Below are 17,041 nucleotides of genomic sequence, written 5' to 3'. Positions count from 1 at the left end.
TTGAGAGCTGGGTCTTAAAGAATCCCAATGATTTGGCATCAGCAACATGACTAGGTAACTTTTTTTTTTTTTTTTAATACCTCCACCATTCTGTTTATAGAAGTGTCTTTCCCCTTGTCCCAAGTCTTAATTTCCATCTGTCCTCTGCTCCTGGGAAGGATTAACTTTGTCAACCCCTCTTACGCTTTTTTGTTCTAGACTAAATAGACTCTGGGATTAGTCTGGTTGCTGTTCACTGAGTTCAGTCCAAGGTCACTATTCAAGGCCTCACCATTAATTACAAATATTGGGCTACTGAAAGTAAAGCGTCAATATGTAGGTTTCTCTGGAAAAAAAAAAAAAAAAAGCATAAAAGCTAAAACAAGTGTTTTTTAGTGTTTTCAGGTTTAGATCAATGCTAAAGTGCTGTTGGGTTTGTTTCTAAATAGTTGAAAAGAAGGAACTGGTTAATATTATAGAGTAGTTTAGTTTAGTGAATTTGACTAAAGCATTGTTTTTAGAACTTCACTCTGGTTGACATTCTCATAACATTTGGTACAGGAGTGTCACTCCACTTGACACTGTATTTCCATAAAGGAGATAAGCTAGCTAAAGCTGCTTGGTGAGGGTGTGGTTGGTTTAGCTGATCTTCTCTATACCATCTCTGTAGGGAGGCTACAGCATGCAGTGGGATGGATGAAGCAGAACAGAACCGATATGTGTCTCAGCTCAAGGACGTGTTTGACAGCTGTGACACCACCGGCACTGGATACCTGGACCAGGAGGAGCTGACAGAACTGTGTCACAGGCTCCACCTCGAGGCTCATGCGCCTGTGTTGCTGAAGACATTGCTGGGGACTGACCACTATGCCAGGGTATGCGTCTTTCTGCTTGAGCCAATTTGTAATCCGATCTGTACAAAATGTGTTTTTCGGGCAGTGTGTGCCATTTTTGTTCGCTCAGGGTTTGCAGCAATACCTCTCGTCTTTTTTAGCACCTGTTTTTACCTGCAACTGAATCTATTCTGACCTGCTAAGAGCTAAAGTTACTGTTGTAGACCCACAATAAAATGTACATTTATCAGTTTCAAGCTGTAACATTCACTCAATACCAGCATATGTAAATGACACATGCCAGATGGCCATTAGTTAATGGAGGGTATTAGTATCTTGCAGGATCGGATATGATAGGTTCAACTGTATTCTATTGTTGACTATTCAACAGTAATTTGTTCATTATAAATACACTTTTGATAGTGTTACATGACCCCCATTACCTTGACTTATATATAAAAGCATTTGCATTGTGCATCATATTATTTTTGATCATCTTCTGCAGTCCTATATTTATGAATGCGTACATTATTAATGTTCTGTAGGTAAACTTTGAAGAGTTTAAAGAAGGTTTTGTAGCAGTGTTGTCAAACTCCCTGGAACTCAGCACTTCAGAAGAGGAGAGCAGCTACCTGGAACCAGGTAAGGACTGTCAGCATCTGCATTTCTGTCATTGTGAACTTTGTACAAAAAAATCAGGCATCACATCTGAAGCTGTTACAGTTACAGTTGTATAACATTTAAGATTTAAGTAAATATCTAATATTCTAAGTATCCACTTGATGTAATTTTACAGGTAGAAAACACAATTTTTAATGAAGTAACAAATCATAAATACTGCATGTTCTACAGCTGTTTTATTAGTATACCTTATCAGCGGCCATTTTGCTAAGCAAATTGGCTTAATACAAGAAATATATGTCTGTCACAGTTGAATGCGACTACAGACATTTAAACCAGTTGGTGAAGTTCGGATACTTCACTGATCCCCTATGCATGTTGTAGCTTATTCTTGGTCATTATAGAAACTATGCAGTTGTTCAGTTTTAAATAAATTGTTACTGTGCATTAAACCTGGGTTGCACAAATAATGGTTCTTTTATGCAAGGTAAAAAAATCAAACAAAAAAAGAAAATAAACAGTGGTCCTTAGCTAAATCACTGCATTAAAATGATGTACTGCATACTGTAAAAGTAACATTTTTGGAATTTGTGAGATCAGTTTCCTTGTTCGAGCTTACCCTGTTAAAGTGTCTAGCGGTCAGTGCATACAGTAACAGGAATTGACCATAAAAAGCTGCATTGGCATCCATTACAATACTATACATTTCTTTAGTATCTTTCATGACAAGCTTCTTGAGGCCCTTTACATACCCTGTAAATAATTGTACCCCTTTACATCAGGGCTTGCAGCTTGAATATTGAAACAAACAAGCCCAGCGTCGTTACCAGAGCCTTGAGGTGGGCAGGTATATGCATTGTGACTCGCATTCCATTTCCCTAGATATAGTTACTTTGTTTTTATGGGACTATGTTTTCAAGTAGTTATATTTGTTGTTAGACTTCGGTATGACAGAAGGGCTGTTAAAATAACTACGGGTAATTGCATAGATTACAGACATTCTCCTGCTTTCTTGAAATTAAATTTGATTTTCCTAGCAGTCCCAGAAGAGATTAAGCCCAAATATGTCAAGGGAACCAAGCAGTATGGTCGCAGGTCTCAGCCTGAGCTCCCAGACTCAGAGGTGAAAATCACAGCAGATTCAGAGGAGCCGCTTCCCTACAAACCCACTGACCTGTTCCTGCCAGGCAACAGGAGAGCTCGGCTGAGACGCTCCACATCTCTGGAGAGTGTGGAGGTACGTATGACTCACCACCTAACTATCCTGAGGTCTTTTGATTTGCTGTTTTTGGCTGCAGTTGAAACCACTTCCTCCTTTGCATGTGGAGGACTGCAGCTTCAGAATATTTTCTGCTTTGTGCTAAAACATGAGCAATGTTTTATGCTAAAGTAGGCCTACAATATAAAATAAAAGTTTTGGTCCAATACATTTTGAACTTTTTTGGAAGGCTAAACATGTGTTCATTGTATCAACTGGCATATACCCTTTTAACCTTCATACGCTGTTATGTCATCATGTTGGGGAACGGTGTATATATATGTCAACATATGCTTGCAGACAGAAGCATGAAGTACTCTATCTTTAGAGCACTAAATTTAAAATTACAATATTAACTGGTTAGCTGATTTATTGACTTTTCAGTCTAGGACCTGGATAGATTTCCACTATGTAAATGGAGGGAACCAAGGGCTTTAGCCTTCGTAGTTTGTAGACGCCTGTTATATTCTTTATGCTAGAGGGTGCTCATTTGTAACAAGAGAAAACTATGGCAGGGAGATTGGAGCAGTTTAAACGGACAGCTATCATTTATTTTCATGAGGGAAAGGCAGGATCTGTCTAGTAAAAATGACAGGTTAGTTTTTGTTGCTGCTGTTGTTAGTGCTACTGTTAGTGTTTTTGTAGAAAACATTCACTAAACATTTTTGGTTGAAATGATTACTAAGGTGGAGGTTGGTCACCAAACTGATGCATGGTAAAGGTGTGAACAATAGATATGAAACAATGGAATGGTCACTGGAATGGAATAGTGTGACTTTTTGGTTATTGGACGGCATGTAATGCAATTATGCACGAAGCCAGGAATACATAAGCCAGGATTAAATAAAGTAATAATGAAATTCTTAGGCATTTGAAGGTTTCTTTATCAACAGCGTGTAATATTTGCATTCATGTGAAATTTTGAGTTGAAGCTTTGTATGGTTTTGGGTATGTTTAAGGAAACTTGGCAATTTGGTTGTTTTTATTTTTATTTTATTTTACCTTTTTTTTGGGTGGGGTGGGGTGGGTGGGTTTATTTGACTTTCACATGGTGCTGTTACAGTAAGAAAAACATATTGAGTTACATTTCACTTAACAAATATCAGCAAACACAGTACCTAACTGATTATTTAGAGCAGCTCCTGCAAAATGTTTTATTAAACTCTCCAACAATCATCAGGACTATATTGTTGTTAAAATAAATAATGAATACATAAATCATGGATTTCCATTGGCATGAAGGTTGGAAAATACTTCAAAAAAAGCAACTCAATCTGGAATGTAGTTTTCCAGTGTGTGTGGAACACATGCTGACAGTGCTGTATTTTTTCTCAATAGGCCAGACTGAATTCTATGAAAAGTTATGAATCCTAATTACAGACCCAGCCTGGTTGGTAGCAGTTTTATAGATAAAGAATGCAACAAAGTCAGCAGATAAAGCCCTGTATTCACATGCTAATATGCTTTGTCTTTCAGAGCCTCAAATCGGATGAAGAGACTGCCAGCAGTAAAGAACCACAGAATGAGACATTCGAAGCACAAGGTAACCCATACAGTGTTTTCTTCACAGATCTTACCATTTCAGAACAAGCAACAAACCTTTTAGAATGTTGTAGTACAAAAAAAAGTAGCTTTAAGATACTTTAAAGGATAAGATACCTACATTTTTTTTTTTTTTTTTTTTTTTTAATTGCTATAATCTTATTACAACTGAGCGCTGTGTGCTTCAGGCCAGATGAGAACATGGAACCCTGACGTTCTTGACAGTCCAAGGCAGACCTCCAGTCCCCGAGTGGACAGCGCTGATATCTCAGACAGCCAGATGCAGACCATTTGGGCGGAACTGGGTGTGGGGGGCAGTGGCTATCTCAACAGACAAGAGCTCTCTGTGGTTTGTGACAACGTTGGCCTCACGGATCTGCATGCTGAGGTAAGGACTTTAATAAACCAACTACATATGAAGGACTACTGTATTGAATTATAATAGAAAAACTGTTTGAAGATTTTTTTTTTACCCCTAAAGGATGCATGCTGTTAATGTTTTATTATGCTAAAATTAAATATAGCTGTGTGACCATTTTTTTTTAATATACTTTAAAAAAAAAAAAAAAAAAAAAAAATTAATTTTTTTGGAGAGACCTTAAATAGTTTGTGAGACTACTCGACGTGTGTCGAACGGAAACTTTAGACAGAGAAATCTTTTTTTGTTTTCCGGGGGGTTTCCCTGAGCTGCACACAGCTTGCCTTGAAATCTGTCTCTTTAGAAAAAACAAAAGGAAATATTTTGCCCCCCCCCCCCCCCCCCCCCCCCCCCCCCCCCCCCCCCCCCCCCCCCCCCCCCCCCCCCCCCCCCCCCCCCCCCCCCCCCCCCCGCCCCCCCCCCCCCCCCCCCCCCCCCCCCTCCGCCCCCCCCCCCCCCCCCCCCCACCCCCCCCCCACCCCCCCCCCCCACCCCCCCCCCCCCCCCCCCCCCCCCCCCCCCCCCCCCCCCCCCCCCCCCCCCCCCCCCCCCCCCCCCCCCCCCCCCCCCCCCCCCCCCCCCCCCCCCCCCCCCCCCCCCCCCCCCCCCCCCCTCCCCCCCCCGCCACCCCCCCGCCCCCCCCCCCCCCCACCCCCCCCCCCCCCCCCCCCCCCCCCCCCCGCCCGTTTGTCCCCCCCCCCCCCCCCCCCCCCCCCCATGACTCGATTTTACCGGGAAAATCTACAGATAACGACAGATGAAGGGCTTGCAGAAGGAGAAAAGTCTTTGTTATTAAACCTTTTTATGTTTTTATGCAACTCTCTGACTAATTACAGTTCTACTCACTTGATTTTTAATTACCATATGTAAGCATAAAATATATTCTTATGTTGGTGGTGGTGTAAAGTTTGCAACTTATCTGTATTATTATTTTTTTTAAGTAAAAATAAATAAGTATATAAGAATTACATTGTGTCTATGGGCACTAAATAAGTATTCCTGTAATGAGAGCTGAACAGGTCTGTTATTGTGTTCAGGAGCTAGACATCCTCTTCAGGAAGCTGGATAAAAACCGGAGTGGCAGAGTGAGCCTCAGTGAGTTTCAGCGAGGGCTGTTCCGACACTCCCCTCTGTCTGCACATGCCTCCTCCACCCCCTGCAAACCCAGACTCAAGCGTGCTCTTCATCAGGTCAGGACAGTGAGGGCTGGAGTGTGTTACTCATTATAGGAACAAAATGTGTCTCTTAAAAAAAAATGTGACCCCAAAACCCCAAACTGTTGATTTTTTCTTTTCAGGAACCAATACTGTATTGTCATCAATACTTTTTTTAGAAACTGTCCAGGGACCAAAGGCAAGTTCTCTATTCATTAAGCACTGATGACGGTCTGAAGATAGTTAAGTTTGTTATAGTATTAAGGGCCAGACCAAGCAGGTGGCTCGCTCTTGTGTGAGTGAGATACTTAAGTTCCCTTCAACAAACTGTCCCTGTTAAATGAACCACAAGTAAAATTAAAATACTGGTCTCTTCTGTTGCTATCCAACAAACAATTCACTTTCTGAAGTTTGAAGGTTTCATTTGATTACTAAAGAGCAGTGGCTCATTGTTGTTGACAGATACATTAGCCTTGTTATGAGAATCCTACAAGCTCCATGTTGAATGAGTTTGGGTTGACTCGGTCAAGGCATCCTACCTGTTTTTAGATGGGCGCTCCCTGCTGTTGATCCAGAAACAGGTATTAACAGGCAGAGGGTAGGGAAGCGCCAGTTCCATCTTGCCCAACTGGTTTTGCTCTCTAACAGAGGTGCTTACAGAAAAAAAAAAAAAAAAAAGTGGGAAATGCTGACAATAAGTGCTACCCAGCTAGGGGGGGGGGGGGGGGGGGGGGGGGATGAGAATTGAAAAACATAATATTCTAAAAACATAAAGATTTTTGTGAAAATCAATTCGTACCCGTAGTAGTGGACAGTGGGCTGTACGTAGTGGAAGTGCTCATGATAAATGTGGGTATGAGAATTTCCATTTAGCGGTGCAGTAAAACACAGATGAATGAATTGTTTGCTGTCTTGGGAATTCAGTTAAATCAAACTGTATTTATAAAGGGTTCTTTTTTCATTTATGCATATGCATAGTCCCTTCATTGTAGCGAGAATTCAAGAAATGAAACAGTACTGTCAGGGCACTGAGGGCAGAGTGTTGTCTACTGCTAAATTGCAACACAGTGCACTGATGGGGCTTTCTTGTTTGTTTTTTTCATAGGCTTTTGAGGAAAGCCCTCATAGAACAGCCACACCGTCTCTCCTCTGCACAGTAACAGGGCCTCGCCTGCTGTCCTGTATTAACGATGGCACTGGGTATGTGAATCCAGAGAAGGTCATTGGCATCTGGCGAGAGGAGGGGATCTCTAACAGCAAAGAGATTTTACAGGTGAAAGCTAAATAACAAAAACACAATGCTATTTGAGTTGCAGTATTACTGGTAGTGTCAGGTGTCTATAAATCACAGGTTACAAAAGAGAGAATATGGCCCATTGTGCAGATATTAATTCAAGATAAACAATGTCACCAGTTGTCAAATGGGAATTTTAAAATATAATTAATAACAAGGTTCTAGAACACCCCATGTAACTTGCTCACTACTGATCAACTTACGACTGAAGTCATTTAATTGATTTAAATGTAATTGAAGTAGTAATTTCAATGATTACATGTATTTCAAATTATTAATTATTATTTCATTGATTTAAATGCGGGGGTGTGGGGGGAGTCCATTGTCCTGTCCTATTGATTATAAATATGTACAAAAAAGTCCGACCAAAAGTCCTTCCTTGTTTCATCAACAATGTAACTCTATGGTAACATACACATGACTGATATTCCTATTTTATTTTGCATTAGGCTCTAGAGTTCCGCCTTGATGAGAAACTGAACCTTTCTGAGCTGACTCTTGCCCTGGACAATGAGCTTCTGGTGTCCAGAAATGGACTCCACCAAGCTGCTTTGGTCTCCTATAAAAATGAAATACAATTTCTGCAGTAAGAATCGCATTTGTTAATACAATTTACGATTGGTTATGAGGAACAGCAGTTTGTATTAGAAATATTAGAATACATAATTTCTTTCCACTATTTTCTTTTTTGGCATACAGTACACTATGAACATTTGTACAGTAAACTGTACTTTTTTTTTCAGGGGGCAAGTAGAACAGAGCTGCAAGGAGAGAGACAAGGTAAAGGCAGACCTGGAGAAGGCAGAAAAGAGGAACTTGCAGCTAGCCAGGGAGGTGGACGATCGGCATGCTGCCATGGAGCACCTGAATGAAAGCAAAGTCAAGTAAGAACTGGAACCAGAACATTCAGCTTTCTTTGCAACCTTTCAAATTATTCTGTACTTTAAAACAAGGATTGAAATGCATATGCTTTATTAACTAATTTCTTTGTTTTGTGGTAATACATGTTGCAGTGTATGGAGGCTAAGTGACTATTTCAGTCTGAACAACAGTAAAGAGGCCTTGAGTTATGTGATTAAGGCAATCAGCTAATTGTAAATATGAATGCTACACTGTTCGTGATCAAGTCCTTGATTTTTGTAGGGATCTTGAACAGGAGTACAAGGAGAAGCTGTCAACCCTGAGAAGTGAAATGGACAAGGAGCGAGAGCTGATCATGCAGCAGACCAACAAGCAGAGAGCCAAGCTGGAGGAGGAAATTGAATTGCTGCGAGCCAATGATGCTAGCCTCCAGGAGGAAGTCGTCATGACAACAAAGGTTGTTAGAGCACTAAGTTTCTGTGTTTAGTGTTTGAATCCCAGACAGCTCGGCTTTAACAGTTCCACCCACCTGCAGATCTGAAAATGATACTGAAAAGCAGCAATATATTATTTTTTGTTAAATAAAACACTTGTTTTAGACAATAAGTATTTTTTTTTTTGTTCCTGTCACTAAGGGTTATTCTTGTGAAGGTGATGCTGTAGATACATTTTAAATGTTTTAAAAATAAATGTAAATGATAGTGGCAAATCAGTCTTAACCAAGGAATTCTGTCTTTATGAAGGAGAACAGTCGTTTGGAGAAGGAAGTTGTTGAGCTGGTGGAAAAGCTGACAGATTCACAGAAAACAGTTTCTAAACTACAAAAAGACCTGGACCTCATGTTGGTGGAAAAGGTACAATTGGAATCGGATTCATGATGATTTTATGTTTGTAGTTATACATTGCTTATCAAAGACACAGGGTGTTTACATTTTGTATAATTTTTTTTATAGTGTCTGTGTTGGGATAATGAATGGCATTGGATGAGCTGTGAAGTTTATAATGGAATATAACTTTATGTAATAGTATTACAGTATAGAATAACTTCTGGAGCACATTCACTAATTGATTGTGCTGCATATTTGTGGAAACCAGTTTAACCCATAATCATTTCACAGATAGAAAAGTCTATAAACAGTTCCATTTATTATTATTTTTTTTTTTATTCTAGTCATCTTTAAACATATTTTAATCAAAGTGCTATGAACATGAGATTTTGCAGGGTAACTGACATGCATCCCCATTCGCAACATTAGCAGTTTTATCATTTGTTCACCTATAGAAAAAATAGCACAGCGTATTCAAAGTGTGTACTCAGTTACGGGCTGCCCTGTATGTGAGTCAGGGGTCCTAAAGCATATAGAAAGACGACTCCTCACTGGTTTTAAATGGTAGTAAATGTGCCTGGTTTTGTTTAATTCTCAGTTTGGTAGCCTGGATCCACACAATACAGAGCTGTTCAATCAGGAGGAGCGGTTTGCAGAGATAATCAAGGAGTTTGAACAGCAATGCAGGGTGAGTCTGCAAACAGGAGTTTCTAAATTGTAAGTTCAAACACTGAGCATCCTTCAAAAGCACAGATTAGGGACCGGAAGAACTTGCTACTCATTTGGACTGAATTTCTAACCTCAGGTTGAATGGAGACGGGTCCAACAAAACAGTCTGGATGGTATGGAACTTAGTTAGAAGGGTCTTTTGAAAATTGCTGGGAATTAGAAGCCTTTCCCTCAAAGGATGTCCCTGTGAACAAGATTCTTGCATCCTGAATAAATAACTTTGAACTTCTAAATCTCTGTGCAAACCTGTCAGTAAGAAATGCCACATAGAACTAATTTAGCGCCCTGCTTGAAATTGTCCTAACTGTTGCGCTATGCTGTCTTCTGTAATTATTGGTTGAACTGATCTTGCTGTACCTTTTCGTAGTCAATGCTTATACCATCTAACTTGAATGCACCCTGAGAGTTTCCCGGAAGTGTCAAGCTATCTTATACCTGTCTCTTTCATTCTAATGCTTCCTTTATTGGAAATCTAGAAGGTTAAGGTGAGCATGTCTTTAAACTTCATGTGTTAGTGGTTTGGGTATTCATAAATAACTGTATTAAATAGAATTTTGAGAAGCAATAAAATATCTGCAGGAACATAAGGCAAGAGTTTATGGCAATAATTCATGTTGTATAGTTGTACAGAATTTGACACTTTCATGCAAATTGCTCAGATCAGTTTTCATGCTGTTGCATTGTTTTCAACCAAAAATCTGTTGCTTAAACAGTTGCCAGAAAAAAAGTTACCTTGTATTAATACATTTTACAGCTAAAGTTCAGAAAATATGTATTTTTCCTTCTATCCATCTCTGTTTTGCATTTTTCTTTATTTATGTAGTGTGTGTGTTTTTTTTTTTTTAAATCAGCGCTCATAACTGGACACTACAACACCAGTGTGTCTCTTGAGAGACGACTCGATCAACTATGTCTTTTAGCAGTGCGTATTGGAGAGTAAATCAAATTACTTGCATGTGTAGCTGCCACTTGTATGCTCTTTTATATTTCTTGGATATCTGCAACTGTACAGAATGGACAAACCTGCATCCAATGCTAACGTGCTGCACATGTTTCGTTTGTTCTTGAAGGAGATGCGGGACAGAAACGATGAGCTGCAGTCCGAGTTGGAGATTCTCCGGTCCCAGGTGCAGGACAGGAGGTCTCGACACTCCCTGAGGAACAACAAGCCCCTCCTCATCGAGGCTGACAGCAGGGCCCCCCCCACTGACTCGGACTCTGGTACTGCCTCAGTCTCAGCTGCTGCTGTTTCACTTGGGGGAATTTAGATCAAATGCATAAATAAATAAAGTAGTCCCAAAATCATGCCAGTAAAAATAAAACTTCAGCAGTGAATGGTTTAATTTTATTTTCAGTTAATGTTTTAAGCAGCATAAAAAAAAAAAAAAATTAATTTATTGTATGTACATTGTACTGGTAAACATAAAGTTCACAATCCTTTATTTTTTATTGTATATAGAATGGATTGTCTGATTGTGTGTTTTATTTATTTATTTATTCTAGATGATGCAGATATAGTAAAGAAAAACAAGTATCTCGGAGTAAGAAGACATCAGCCCACTGCAGGGAGAAAGGGTAAAGATAGGCCTGAATAACATTAATAATAGCTTATGACTGTTGCTGAAAGAGATGCCTTTTTAAGGTCAGTATACTTCTGGGAACTAAGCAACTGTACAGAGCTAATTTGACTACCATACATAATTACATTTCAGTAAAAGTTAAATTGCTCTATTATTGAGGCCCTTTGCCACCAAGGGCCTATTTCAATGAACATTAAGCTGTTTTTTTGAAAATATGAATTCAGATAATCAGTAGAGCAAACGTGGCTTACTCTAATTTTGATTAACATATCACCAATGATCATTTAAAGTAGATATGGATCTACATATTTATTTCCCAAGTTTTGTATTTTCCTAAAATCCTTTTGTCCCAAGCTGCATTCTTCACCTGTTTTACAGGTAATGTTGCCTCTGAAAATGATCCTGCTAACATTAGCATTGAAACAGAGATGGCTATTGAGCAGATAAAGGAGAAGCATCAGCAAGAAGTCCAGGACCTGAAAATACAGCTGGAAACCAAGGTGATTTATTTCTAAGCTGTTGGAACAAACAATACAATATATATGTAAAAAAAAAAAAAATTAATTCAAGCTAAAATACCTACAAGCCTTCTAATTTATTTATTTTCCAGGTCAATTTTTATGAGAGGAATATTGTGCTGATGAACAGGAATGTTGAGCTGGAGCGTAAAAACATCGAGCAGGACTTCAAGATCGAGATCAGTGAGCTGGAGGAGCAGAAAGCCGAGCTGGAAGAGAAGTGCGAGCGGCTGCAGGGGGTTATCTCTGAACTGAGAGAGCAGCTGCAGAGGCCAGGCCAGAGCCAGGACCTGGAGAAGAGGTTCCACCAGGAGAGAGCTGACATGGAGCAGTACTATGCCAAAGAGATCACTGGCCTTGCAGAGAGGCTAACCAAGGAGAAGAACCAGCTAGAGCTGGAACTGCATGAGAAACATAAAGAGGAGATGGTGCAGCTAAGGTTAGTGAATACCTTTCATCACAGGGTCACAGAAAAATACAACAGTAGAATTTTATAAGGACACCTGTCCTCCTGATATTTTTGGGAACATAAAATTGAAATGTAGGATGCATGAAGTGAAATATTTGGCAGCCCCTGAAATACACAGTAAAATTCCCTGATTAGTAATATTGCAAGTCGATGTTCATGCTGGTCAATTGGAAGACAGTGAGCCATTGATGATAACTCCAGGGTGCTTAACATACATTTACAGGCAAAATACACTATTACAAACCTTGCTGCACTATGAAGTATTGACCCACATATTTGGTTTAACTTATGCTTGTGCCAGTTCATGAAATTTAAGATTGATTCAAGGTTTATTTACGATGCCCGTCATTTAACCAATGCTTAGTCTTCACAATATAAAAGTCATCAGTGTTTGTCTGTAGGAAAGAAGCTGCAGATCTCGAGCAAAGGCTATCCCAAATGGAAACACAACATGCTGAAGCCCAACACATTTTCCTGCAGCAAAACCACAAACTACAGAAATTGCAGGAGAAATTGAGTCAAGAAAAGCATCAATGGGAGGCTAAGGAGAGAGACCTTCTTGTGGAGTGCAGGAAAGATAAGCTGAGAACTGAAGAAAAGTTGAATGAAGAACAAGTCATGATCTGCAACAGTTTCGCCATGGATAAGAAGATGATGGAGGATCACTACACGGAGCAGATAAACCTGCTGAACAATGAAATTGGTACACTTAAAACTGAGTTTGAAAAGATGAAAGGCATGGGAACTCTTCCAGTACATTCAGAAGATTGTGAAGCACTGAAAGAGACTCTTGAAAATCGTATTGCATTCATTAAGGACCAGGGTGATTTAATTAAACAGCTGACTTCTGATCTTAAATTAAAGGAAGAGGAGGTAGAGATGCTGAAGAGGAGAGAAGATAACCTTCTCAGTCTTAAATTACAGCAGAAACAGCATTTGACTTCAGTACAGGCCAAGCTATCAGAGCTTAAAGAAAAACAGGAGGTTATGGAGAATTATAGTCCTCGGTGTAAAGAGTGTCAGCAGTTACAAATCCTGCTGCAGGCACAGGAAGAAGATGCAAAGCTGCTGAGAAAGGTGGTGCAAGACTTGCATGAACACTTGAAAAACAGCAGAGATGAGGAGCTACAGCTGAAAGCCAGGCTGAAGTCTGAGGAGGATGACAAGGAGAGACTTCTTGAAAATGCAAAAAATCTAAGTAGCCGGTGCGAGCAGCTGCAAGTCCATCTAAAAACACAAGATGATTTAATGCTACTGAGAATAAATAAACAAGACCTGCTAGATGAATTAAAGCAGAGAGAATTTGATGTGGCTGAGCAAAATTTGAAATTGGCATTTGAGGTGAAAGACAAGGCGAGACTTTTGGAGGAGATCACAAAGCACATTGATCTTTGTCGGCAGTTGTCCTCTGGGTTGGTCGAAAAAGCTGCAGTGACAAAGGAAAAAACAAAACACTTGTTGCAGTTGCAGTACGTGGATCCCCTGGTTCTTGAGCACGGGGTCCAGCTAGACTCTGAGGTGAAGGAAACGGGACAGCTGAAAACCAAACTGAAGGAAAATCTAGATATACTTAAGCACAATTTGATGCTGTTGAAAGATCATATGAGCACAATTCAGCAGTTGTCTGCTAAGTTGCAGGACAAAGAAGAAGAGGTGTTCCTTCTAAGAAAGCAGGCAGGGGACTTGTCTGGTTTGTTGCAACAGAGAGAACAAGAAGCACAAACACAGATGCACCAAGTGAAGGAAGAATTTGAAATGGAAAAACTAAAGTTGAAGGACCAGCTACTTCAGATGGAAAAGCTGGTAACTAAATTGGAGGCTGTATCAGGTGAAGGCAGAACACACAGGTTTGTGCCCGTTTTTCGGTAAATGATAACTAACACACAATGAAATAATCATTAAATTGCACCCCTGGGACAACTCCATAACTTCTTAAAAGAGGCTTCATATCCTTTGCGTTTCTTGAAATGCCAAGTGCTCTGCCACTAACCAAGATGAAACAAAATGTATGTCTTCTAACCCATGCTTTCTAATGAAACACCTACTGTACATTTCTTTAATAGACTGTTTCTATACTTACTGGTTAAAACAGTGATTGCATGTTTTAATTAAAAAAAAAAAAATAGCTAATTGTACTAACAAATAAACCATGCATTATGAAATTCATGAATAATATTAACATGAATATAGCTATAATGTGATGAACAAAAATATATAACTGAACATTAATGGTAAATAAATGGTATCTGGCTATTATCATGGGATTGTTTATCACCTGAAAAACAAATGTACAGTCAATGTAAAGAGTGCGTTTTAAAAATATGTTAACAGTAAACATTTAGAACATAAGAACATAAGAAAGTTTACAAACGAGAGGAGGCCATTCGGCCCATCTTGCTCGTTTGGTTGTTAGTAGCTTATTGATCCCAAAATCTCATCAAGCAGCTTCTTGAAGGATCCCAGGGTGTCAGCTTCAACAACATTACTGGGGAGTTGATTCCAGACCCTCACAATTCTCTGTGTAAAAAAGTGTCTCCTATTTTCTGTTCTGAATGCCCCTTTGTCTAAACTCCATTTGTGACCCCTGGTCCTTGTTTCTTTTTTCAGGCTGAAAAAGTCCCTTGGGTCGACACTGTCAATACCTTTTAGAATTTTGAATGCTTGAATTAGGTCGCCACGTAGTCTTCTTTGTTCAAGACTGAACAGATTCAATTCTTTTAGCCTGTCTGCATATGACATGCCTTTTAAGCCCGGAATAATTCTGGTCGCTCTTCTTTGCACTCTTTCTAGAGCAGCAATATCTTTTTTATAGCGAGGTGACCAGAACTGCACACAATATTCAAGATGAGGTCTTACTAGTGCATTGTACAGTTTTAACATTACTTCCCTTGATTTAAATTCAACACTTTTCACAATGTATCCGAGCATCTTGTTAGCCTTTTTTATAGCTTCCCCACATTGTCTAGATGAAGACATTTCTGAGTCAACAAAAACTCCTAGGTCTTTTTCATAGATTCCTTCTCCAATTTCAATATCTCCCATATGATATTTATAATGTACATTTTTATTTCCTGCGTGCAGTACCTTACACTTTTCTCTATTAAATGTCATTTGCCATGTGTCTGCCCAGTTCTGAATCTTGTCTAGATCATTTTGAATGACCTTTGCTGCTGCAACAGTGTTTGCCACTCCTCCTACTTTTGTGTCGTCTGCAAATTTAACAAGTTTGCTTACTATACCAGAATCTAAATCATTAATGTAGATTAGGAATAGCAGAGGACCTAATACTGATCCCTGTGGTACACCACTGGTTACCACACTCCATTCTGAGGTTTTTCCTCTAATCAGTACTTTCTGTTTTCTACATGTTAACCACTCCCTAATCCATGTACATGTGTTTCCTTGAATCCCAACTGCGTTCAGTTTGAGAATTAATCTTTTATGCAGGACTTTGTCAAAAGCTTTCTGGAAATCTAAATAAACCATGTCATATGCTTTGCAATTATCCATTATCGATGTTGCATCCTCAAAAAAAATCAAGCAAGTTAGTTAGACACGATCTCCCTTTCCTAAAACCATGTTGACTGTCTCCCAGGACCCTGTTACCATATAGGTAATTTTCCATTTTGGATCTTATTATAGTTTCCATAAGTTTGCATATAATAGAAGTCAGGCTTACTGGTCTGTAGTTACCTGGTTCAGTTTTGTTTCCCTTTTTGTGGATCGGTATTACGTTTGCAATTTTCCAGTCTGTCGGTACCACCCCTGTGTCAAGAGACTGCTGCATGATCTTGGTTAGCGGTTTGTAAATAACTTCTTTCATTTCTTTGAGTACTACTGGGAGGATCTCATCCGGCCCAGGGGATTTGTTTATTTTAAGAGCTCCTAGTCCCTTTAACACTTCTGCCTCAGTTATGCTAAAGTTATTTAAAACTGGATAGGAACTGGATGACATGTGGGGCATGTTGTCAGTATCTTCCTTTGTAAAAACTTGTGAAAAGTAATCATTTAATATATTTGCTATTTTTTTCTTCATCTACAATTTTGCCATTTGTATCTCTTAAACATTTAATCTCCTCTTTGAATGTTCTCTTGCTGTTGTAATATTGGAAAAACATTTTGGAATTGGTTTTAGCTCCCTTAGCAATGTTCATTTCTATTTCTCTCTTGGCCTTTCTAACTTCCTTTTTGACTTGCGTTTGCAGTTCTGTGTACTCTTTCTGCGTACTTTCTTTTTGGTCCTTTTTTAATGCTCTGTAAAGTGCCTTTTTTTGCTGAATATTTTTTTTAATTGATCTATTAAACCATTTTGGCAATTTAGTTTTACATTTAGATTTGTCTACTTTAGGGATATAATTGTTTTGCGCCTCTAGTACTACATTTTTGAAGAACAACCATCCTTCTTCTGTGGGTGTTTTCTCTATTTTACTCCAGTCTACTTCTGTAAGTCTCTGTTTCATACCTTCATAGTTTGCTTTTCTAAAATTGTAAACCTTAGCTTTAGTCATTTCTTTTGGGGATTTAAAAAACACTTCAAATGAGACCATGTTGTGGTCTGAGTTTGCCAGTGGTTCTCTGACCTCTGTTTTAGTTATTCTATCTTCGTTATTTGAAAAGACTAAGCCCTCTAGTCGGTGCCTGGACAAATTGTGTTAGGAAGCAGTCATTTGTCATTTCCACCATTTCTATTTCATCCTTCGCGCTACCCACCGGGTTTTCCCATTTTATTTGGGGGAAGTTGAAATCTCCCATTAGTATGGCTTCTCCTTTGCTACACGCATTTCTAATGTCATTGTATAACAGATTATTGTGCTCACCGTCTGAATCTGGCGGTCTATAGCATGCTCCTATTGTTATGCCCTTTGAATTTTTGTACGTTATTCTGACCCATATTGATTCGGTTTTATTTTCTTTGTCCAGGTTTAACACCTGGGCTTCAAGACTGTTTCTTATGTATA

General features: G+C 39.4%; 1 protein-coding gene across 4 annotated transcripts in view; it reads left to right on the top strand.

The window, feature by feature from the left end:
* Positions 1-17,041, top strand: part of ninl (ninein-like) — a 29,346-nt gene that overhangs the window by 2,705 nt on the left and 9,600 nt on the right. For 2 of the 4 annotated variants that reach the window (XM_041250164.1, XM_041250166.1), the window contains exons 2-18: positions 650-854; positions 1,358-1,454; positions 2,471-2,670; positions 4,168-4,234; positions 4,422-4,621; positions 5,689-5,841; positions 6,911-7,078; positions 7,549-7,685; positions 7,843-7,983; positions 8,243-8,417; positions 8,704-8,814; positions 9,386-9,475; positions 10,587-10,737; positions 11,020-11,091; positions 11,475-11,596; positions 11,707-12,053; positions 12,485-13,930. In XM_041250164.1, the coding sequence (XP_041106098.1) occupies positions 650-854; positions 1,358-1,454; positions 2,471-2,670; positions 4,168-4,234; positions 4,422-4,621; positions 5,689-5,841; positions 6,911-7,078; positions 7,549-7,685; positions 7,843-7,983; positions 8,243-8,417; positions 8,704-8,814; positions 9,386-9,475; positions 10,587-10,737; positions 11,020-11,091; positions 11,475-11,596; positions 11,707-12,053; positions 12,485-13,930 (3,882 nt within the window). The remainder of the gene's footprint in view (positions 1-649; positions 855-1,357; positions 1,455-2,470; positions 2,671-4,167; positions 4,235-4,421; positions 4,622-5,688; positions 5,842-6,910; positions 7,079-7,548; positions 7,686-7,842; positions 7,984-8,242; positions 8,418-8,703; positions 8,815-9,385; positions 9,476-10,586; positions 10,738-11,019; positions 11,092-11,474; positions 11,597-11,706; positions 12,054-12,484; positions 13,931-17,041) is intronic. The other 2 variants (XM_041250165.1, XM_041250167.1) reach the window with 2 other exon arrangements.

Source organism: Polyodon spathula, chromosome 5 (assembly GCF_017654505.1).
Source record: "Polyodon spathula isolate WHYD16114869_AA chromosome 5, ASM1765450v1, whole genome shotgun sequence".
Classification (NCBI taxonomy): Eukaryota; Metazoa; Chordata; class Actinopteri; order Acipenseriformes; family Polyodontidae; genus Polyodon; species Polyodon spathula.
This window is presented reverse-complemented; position numbering and strand designations above follow the sequence as displayed.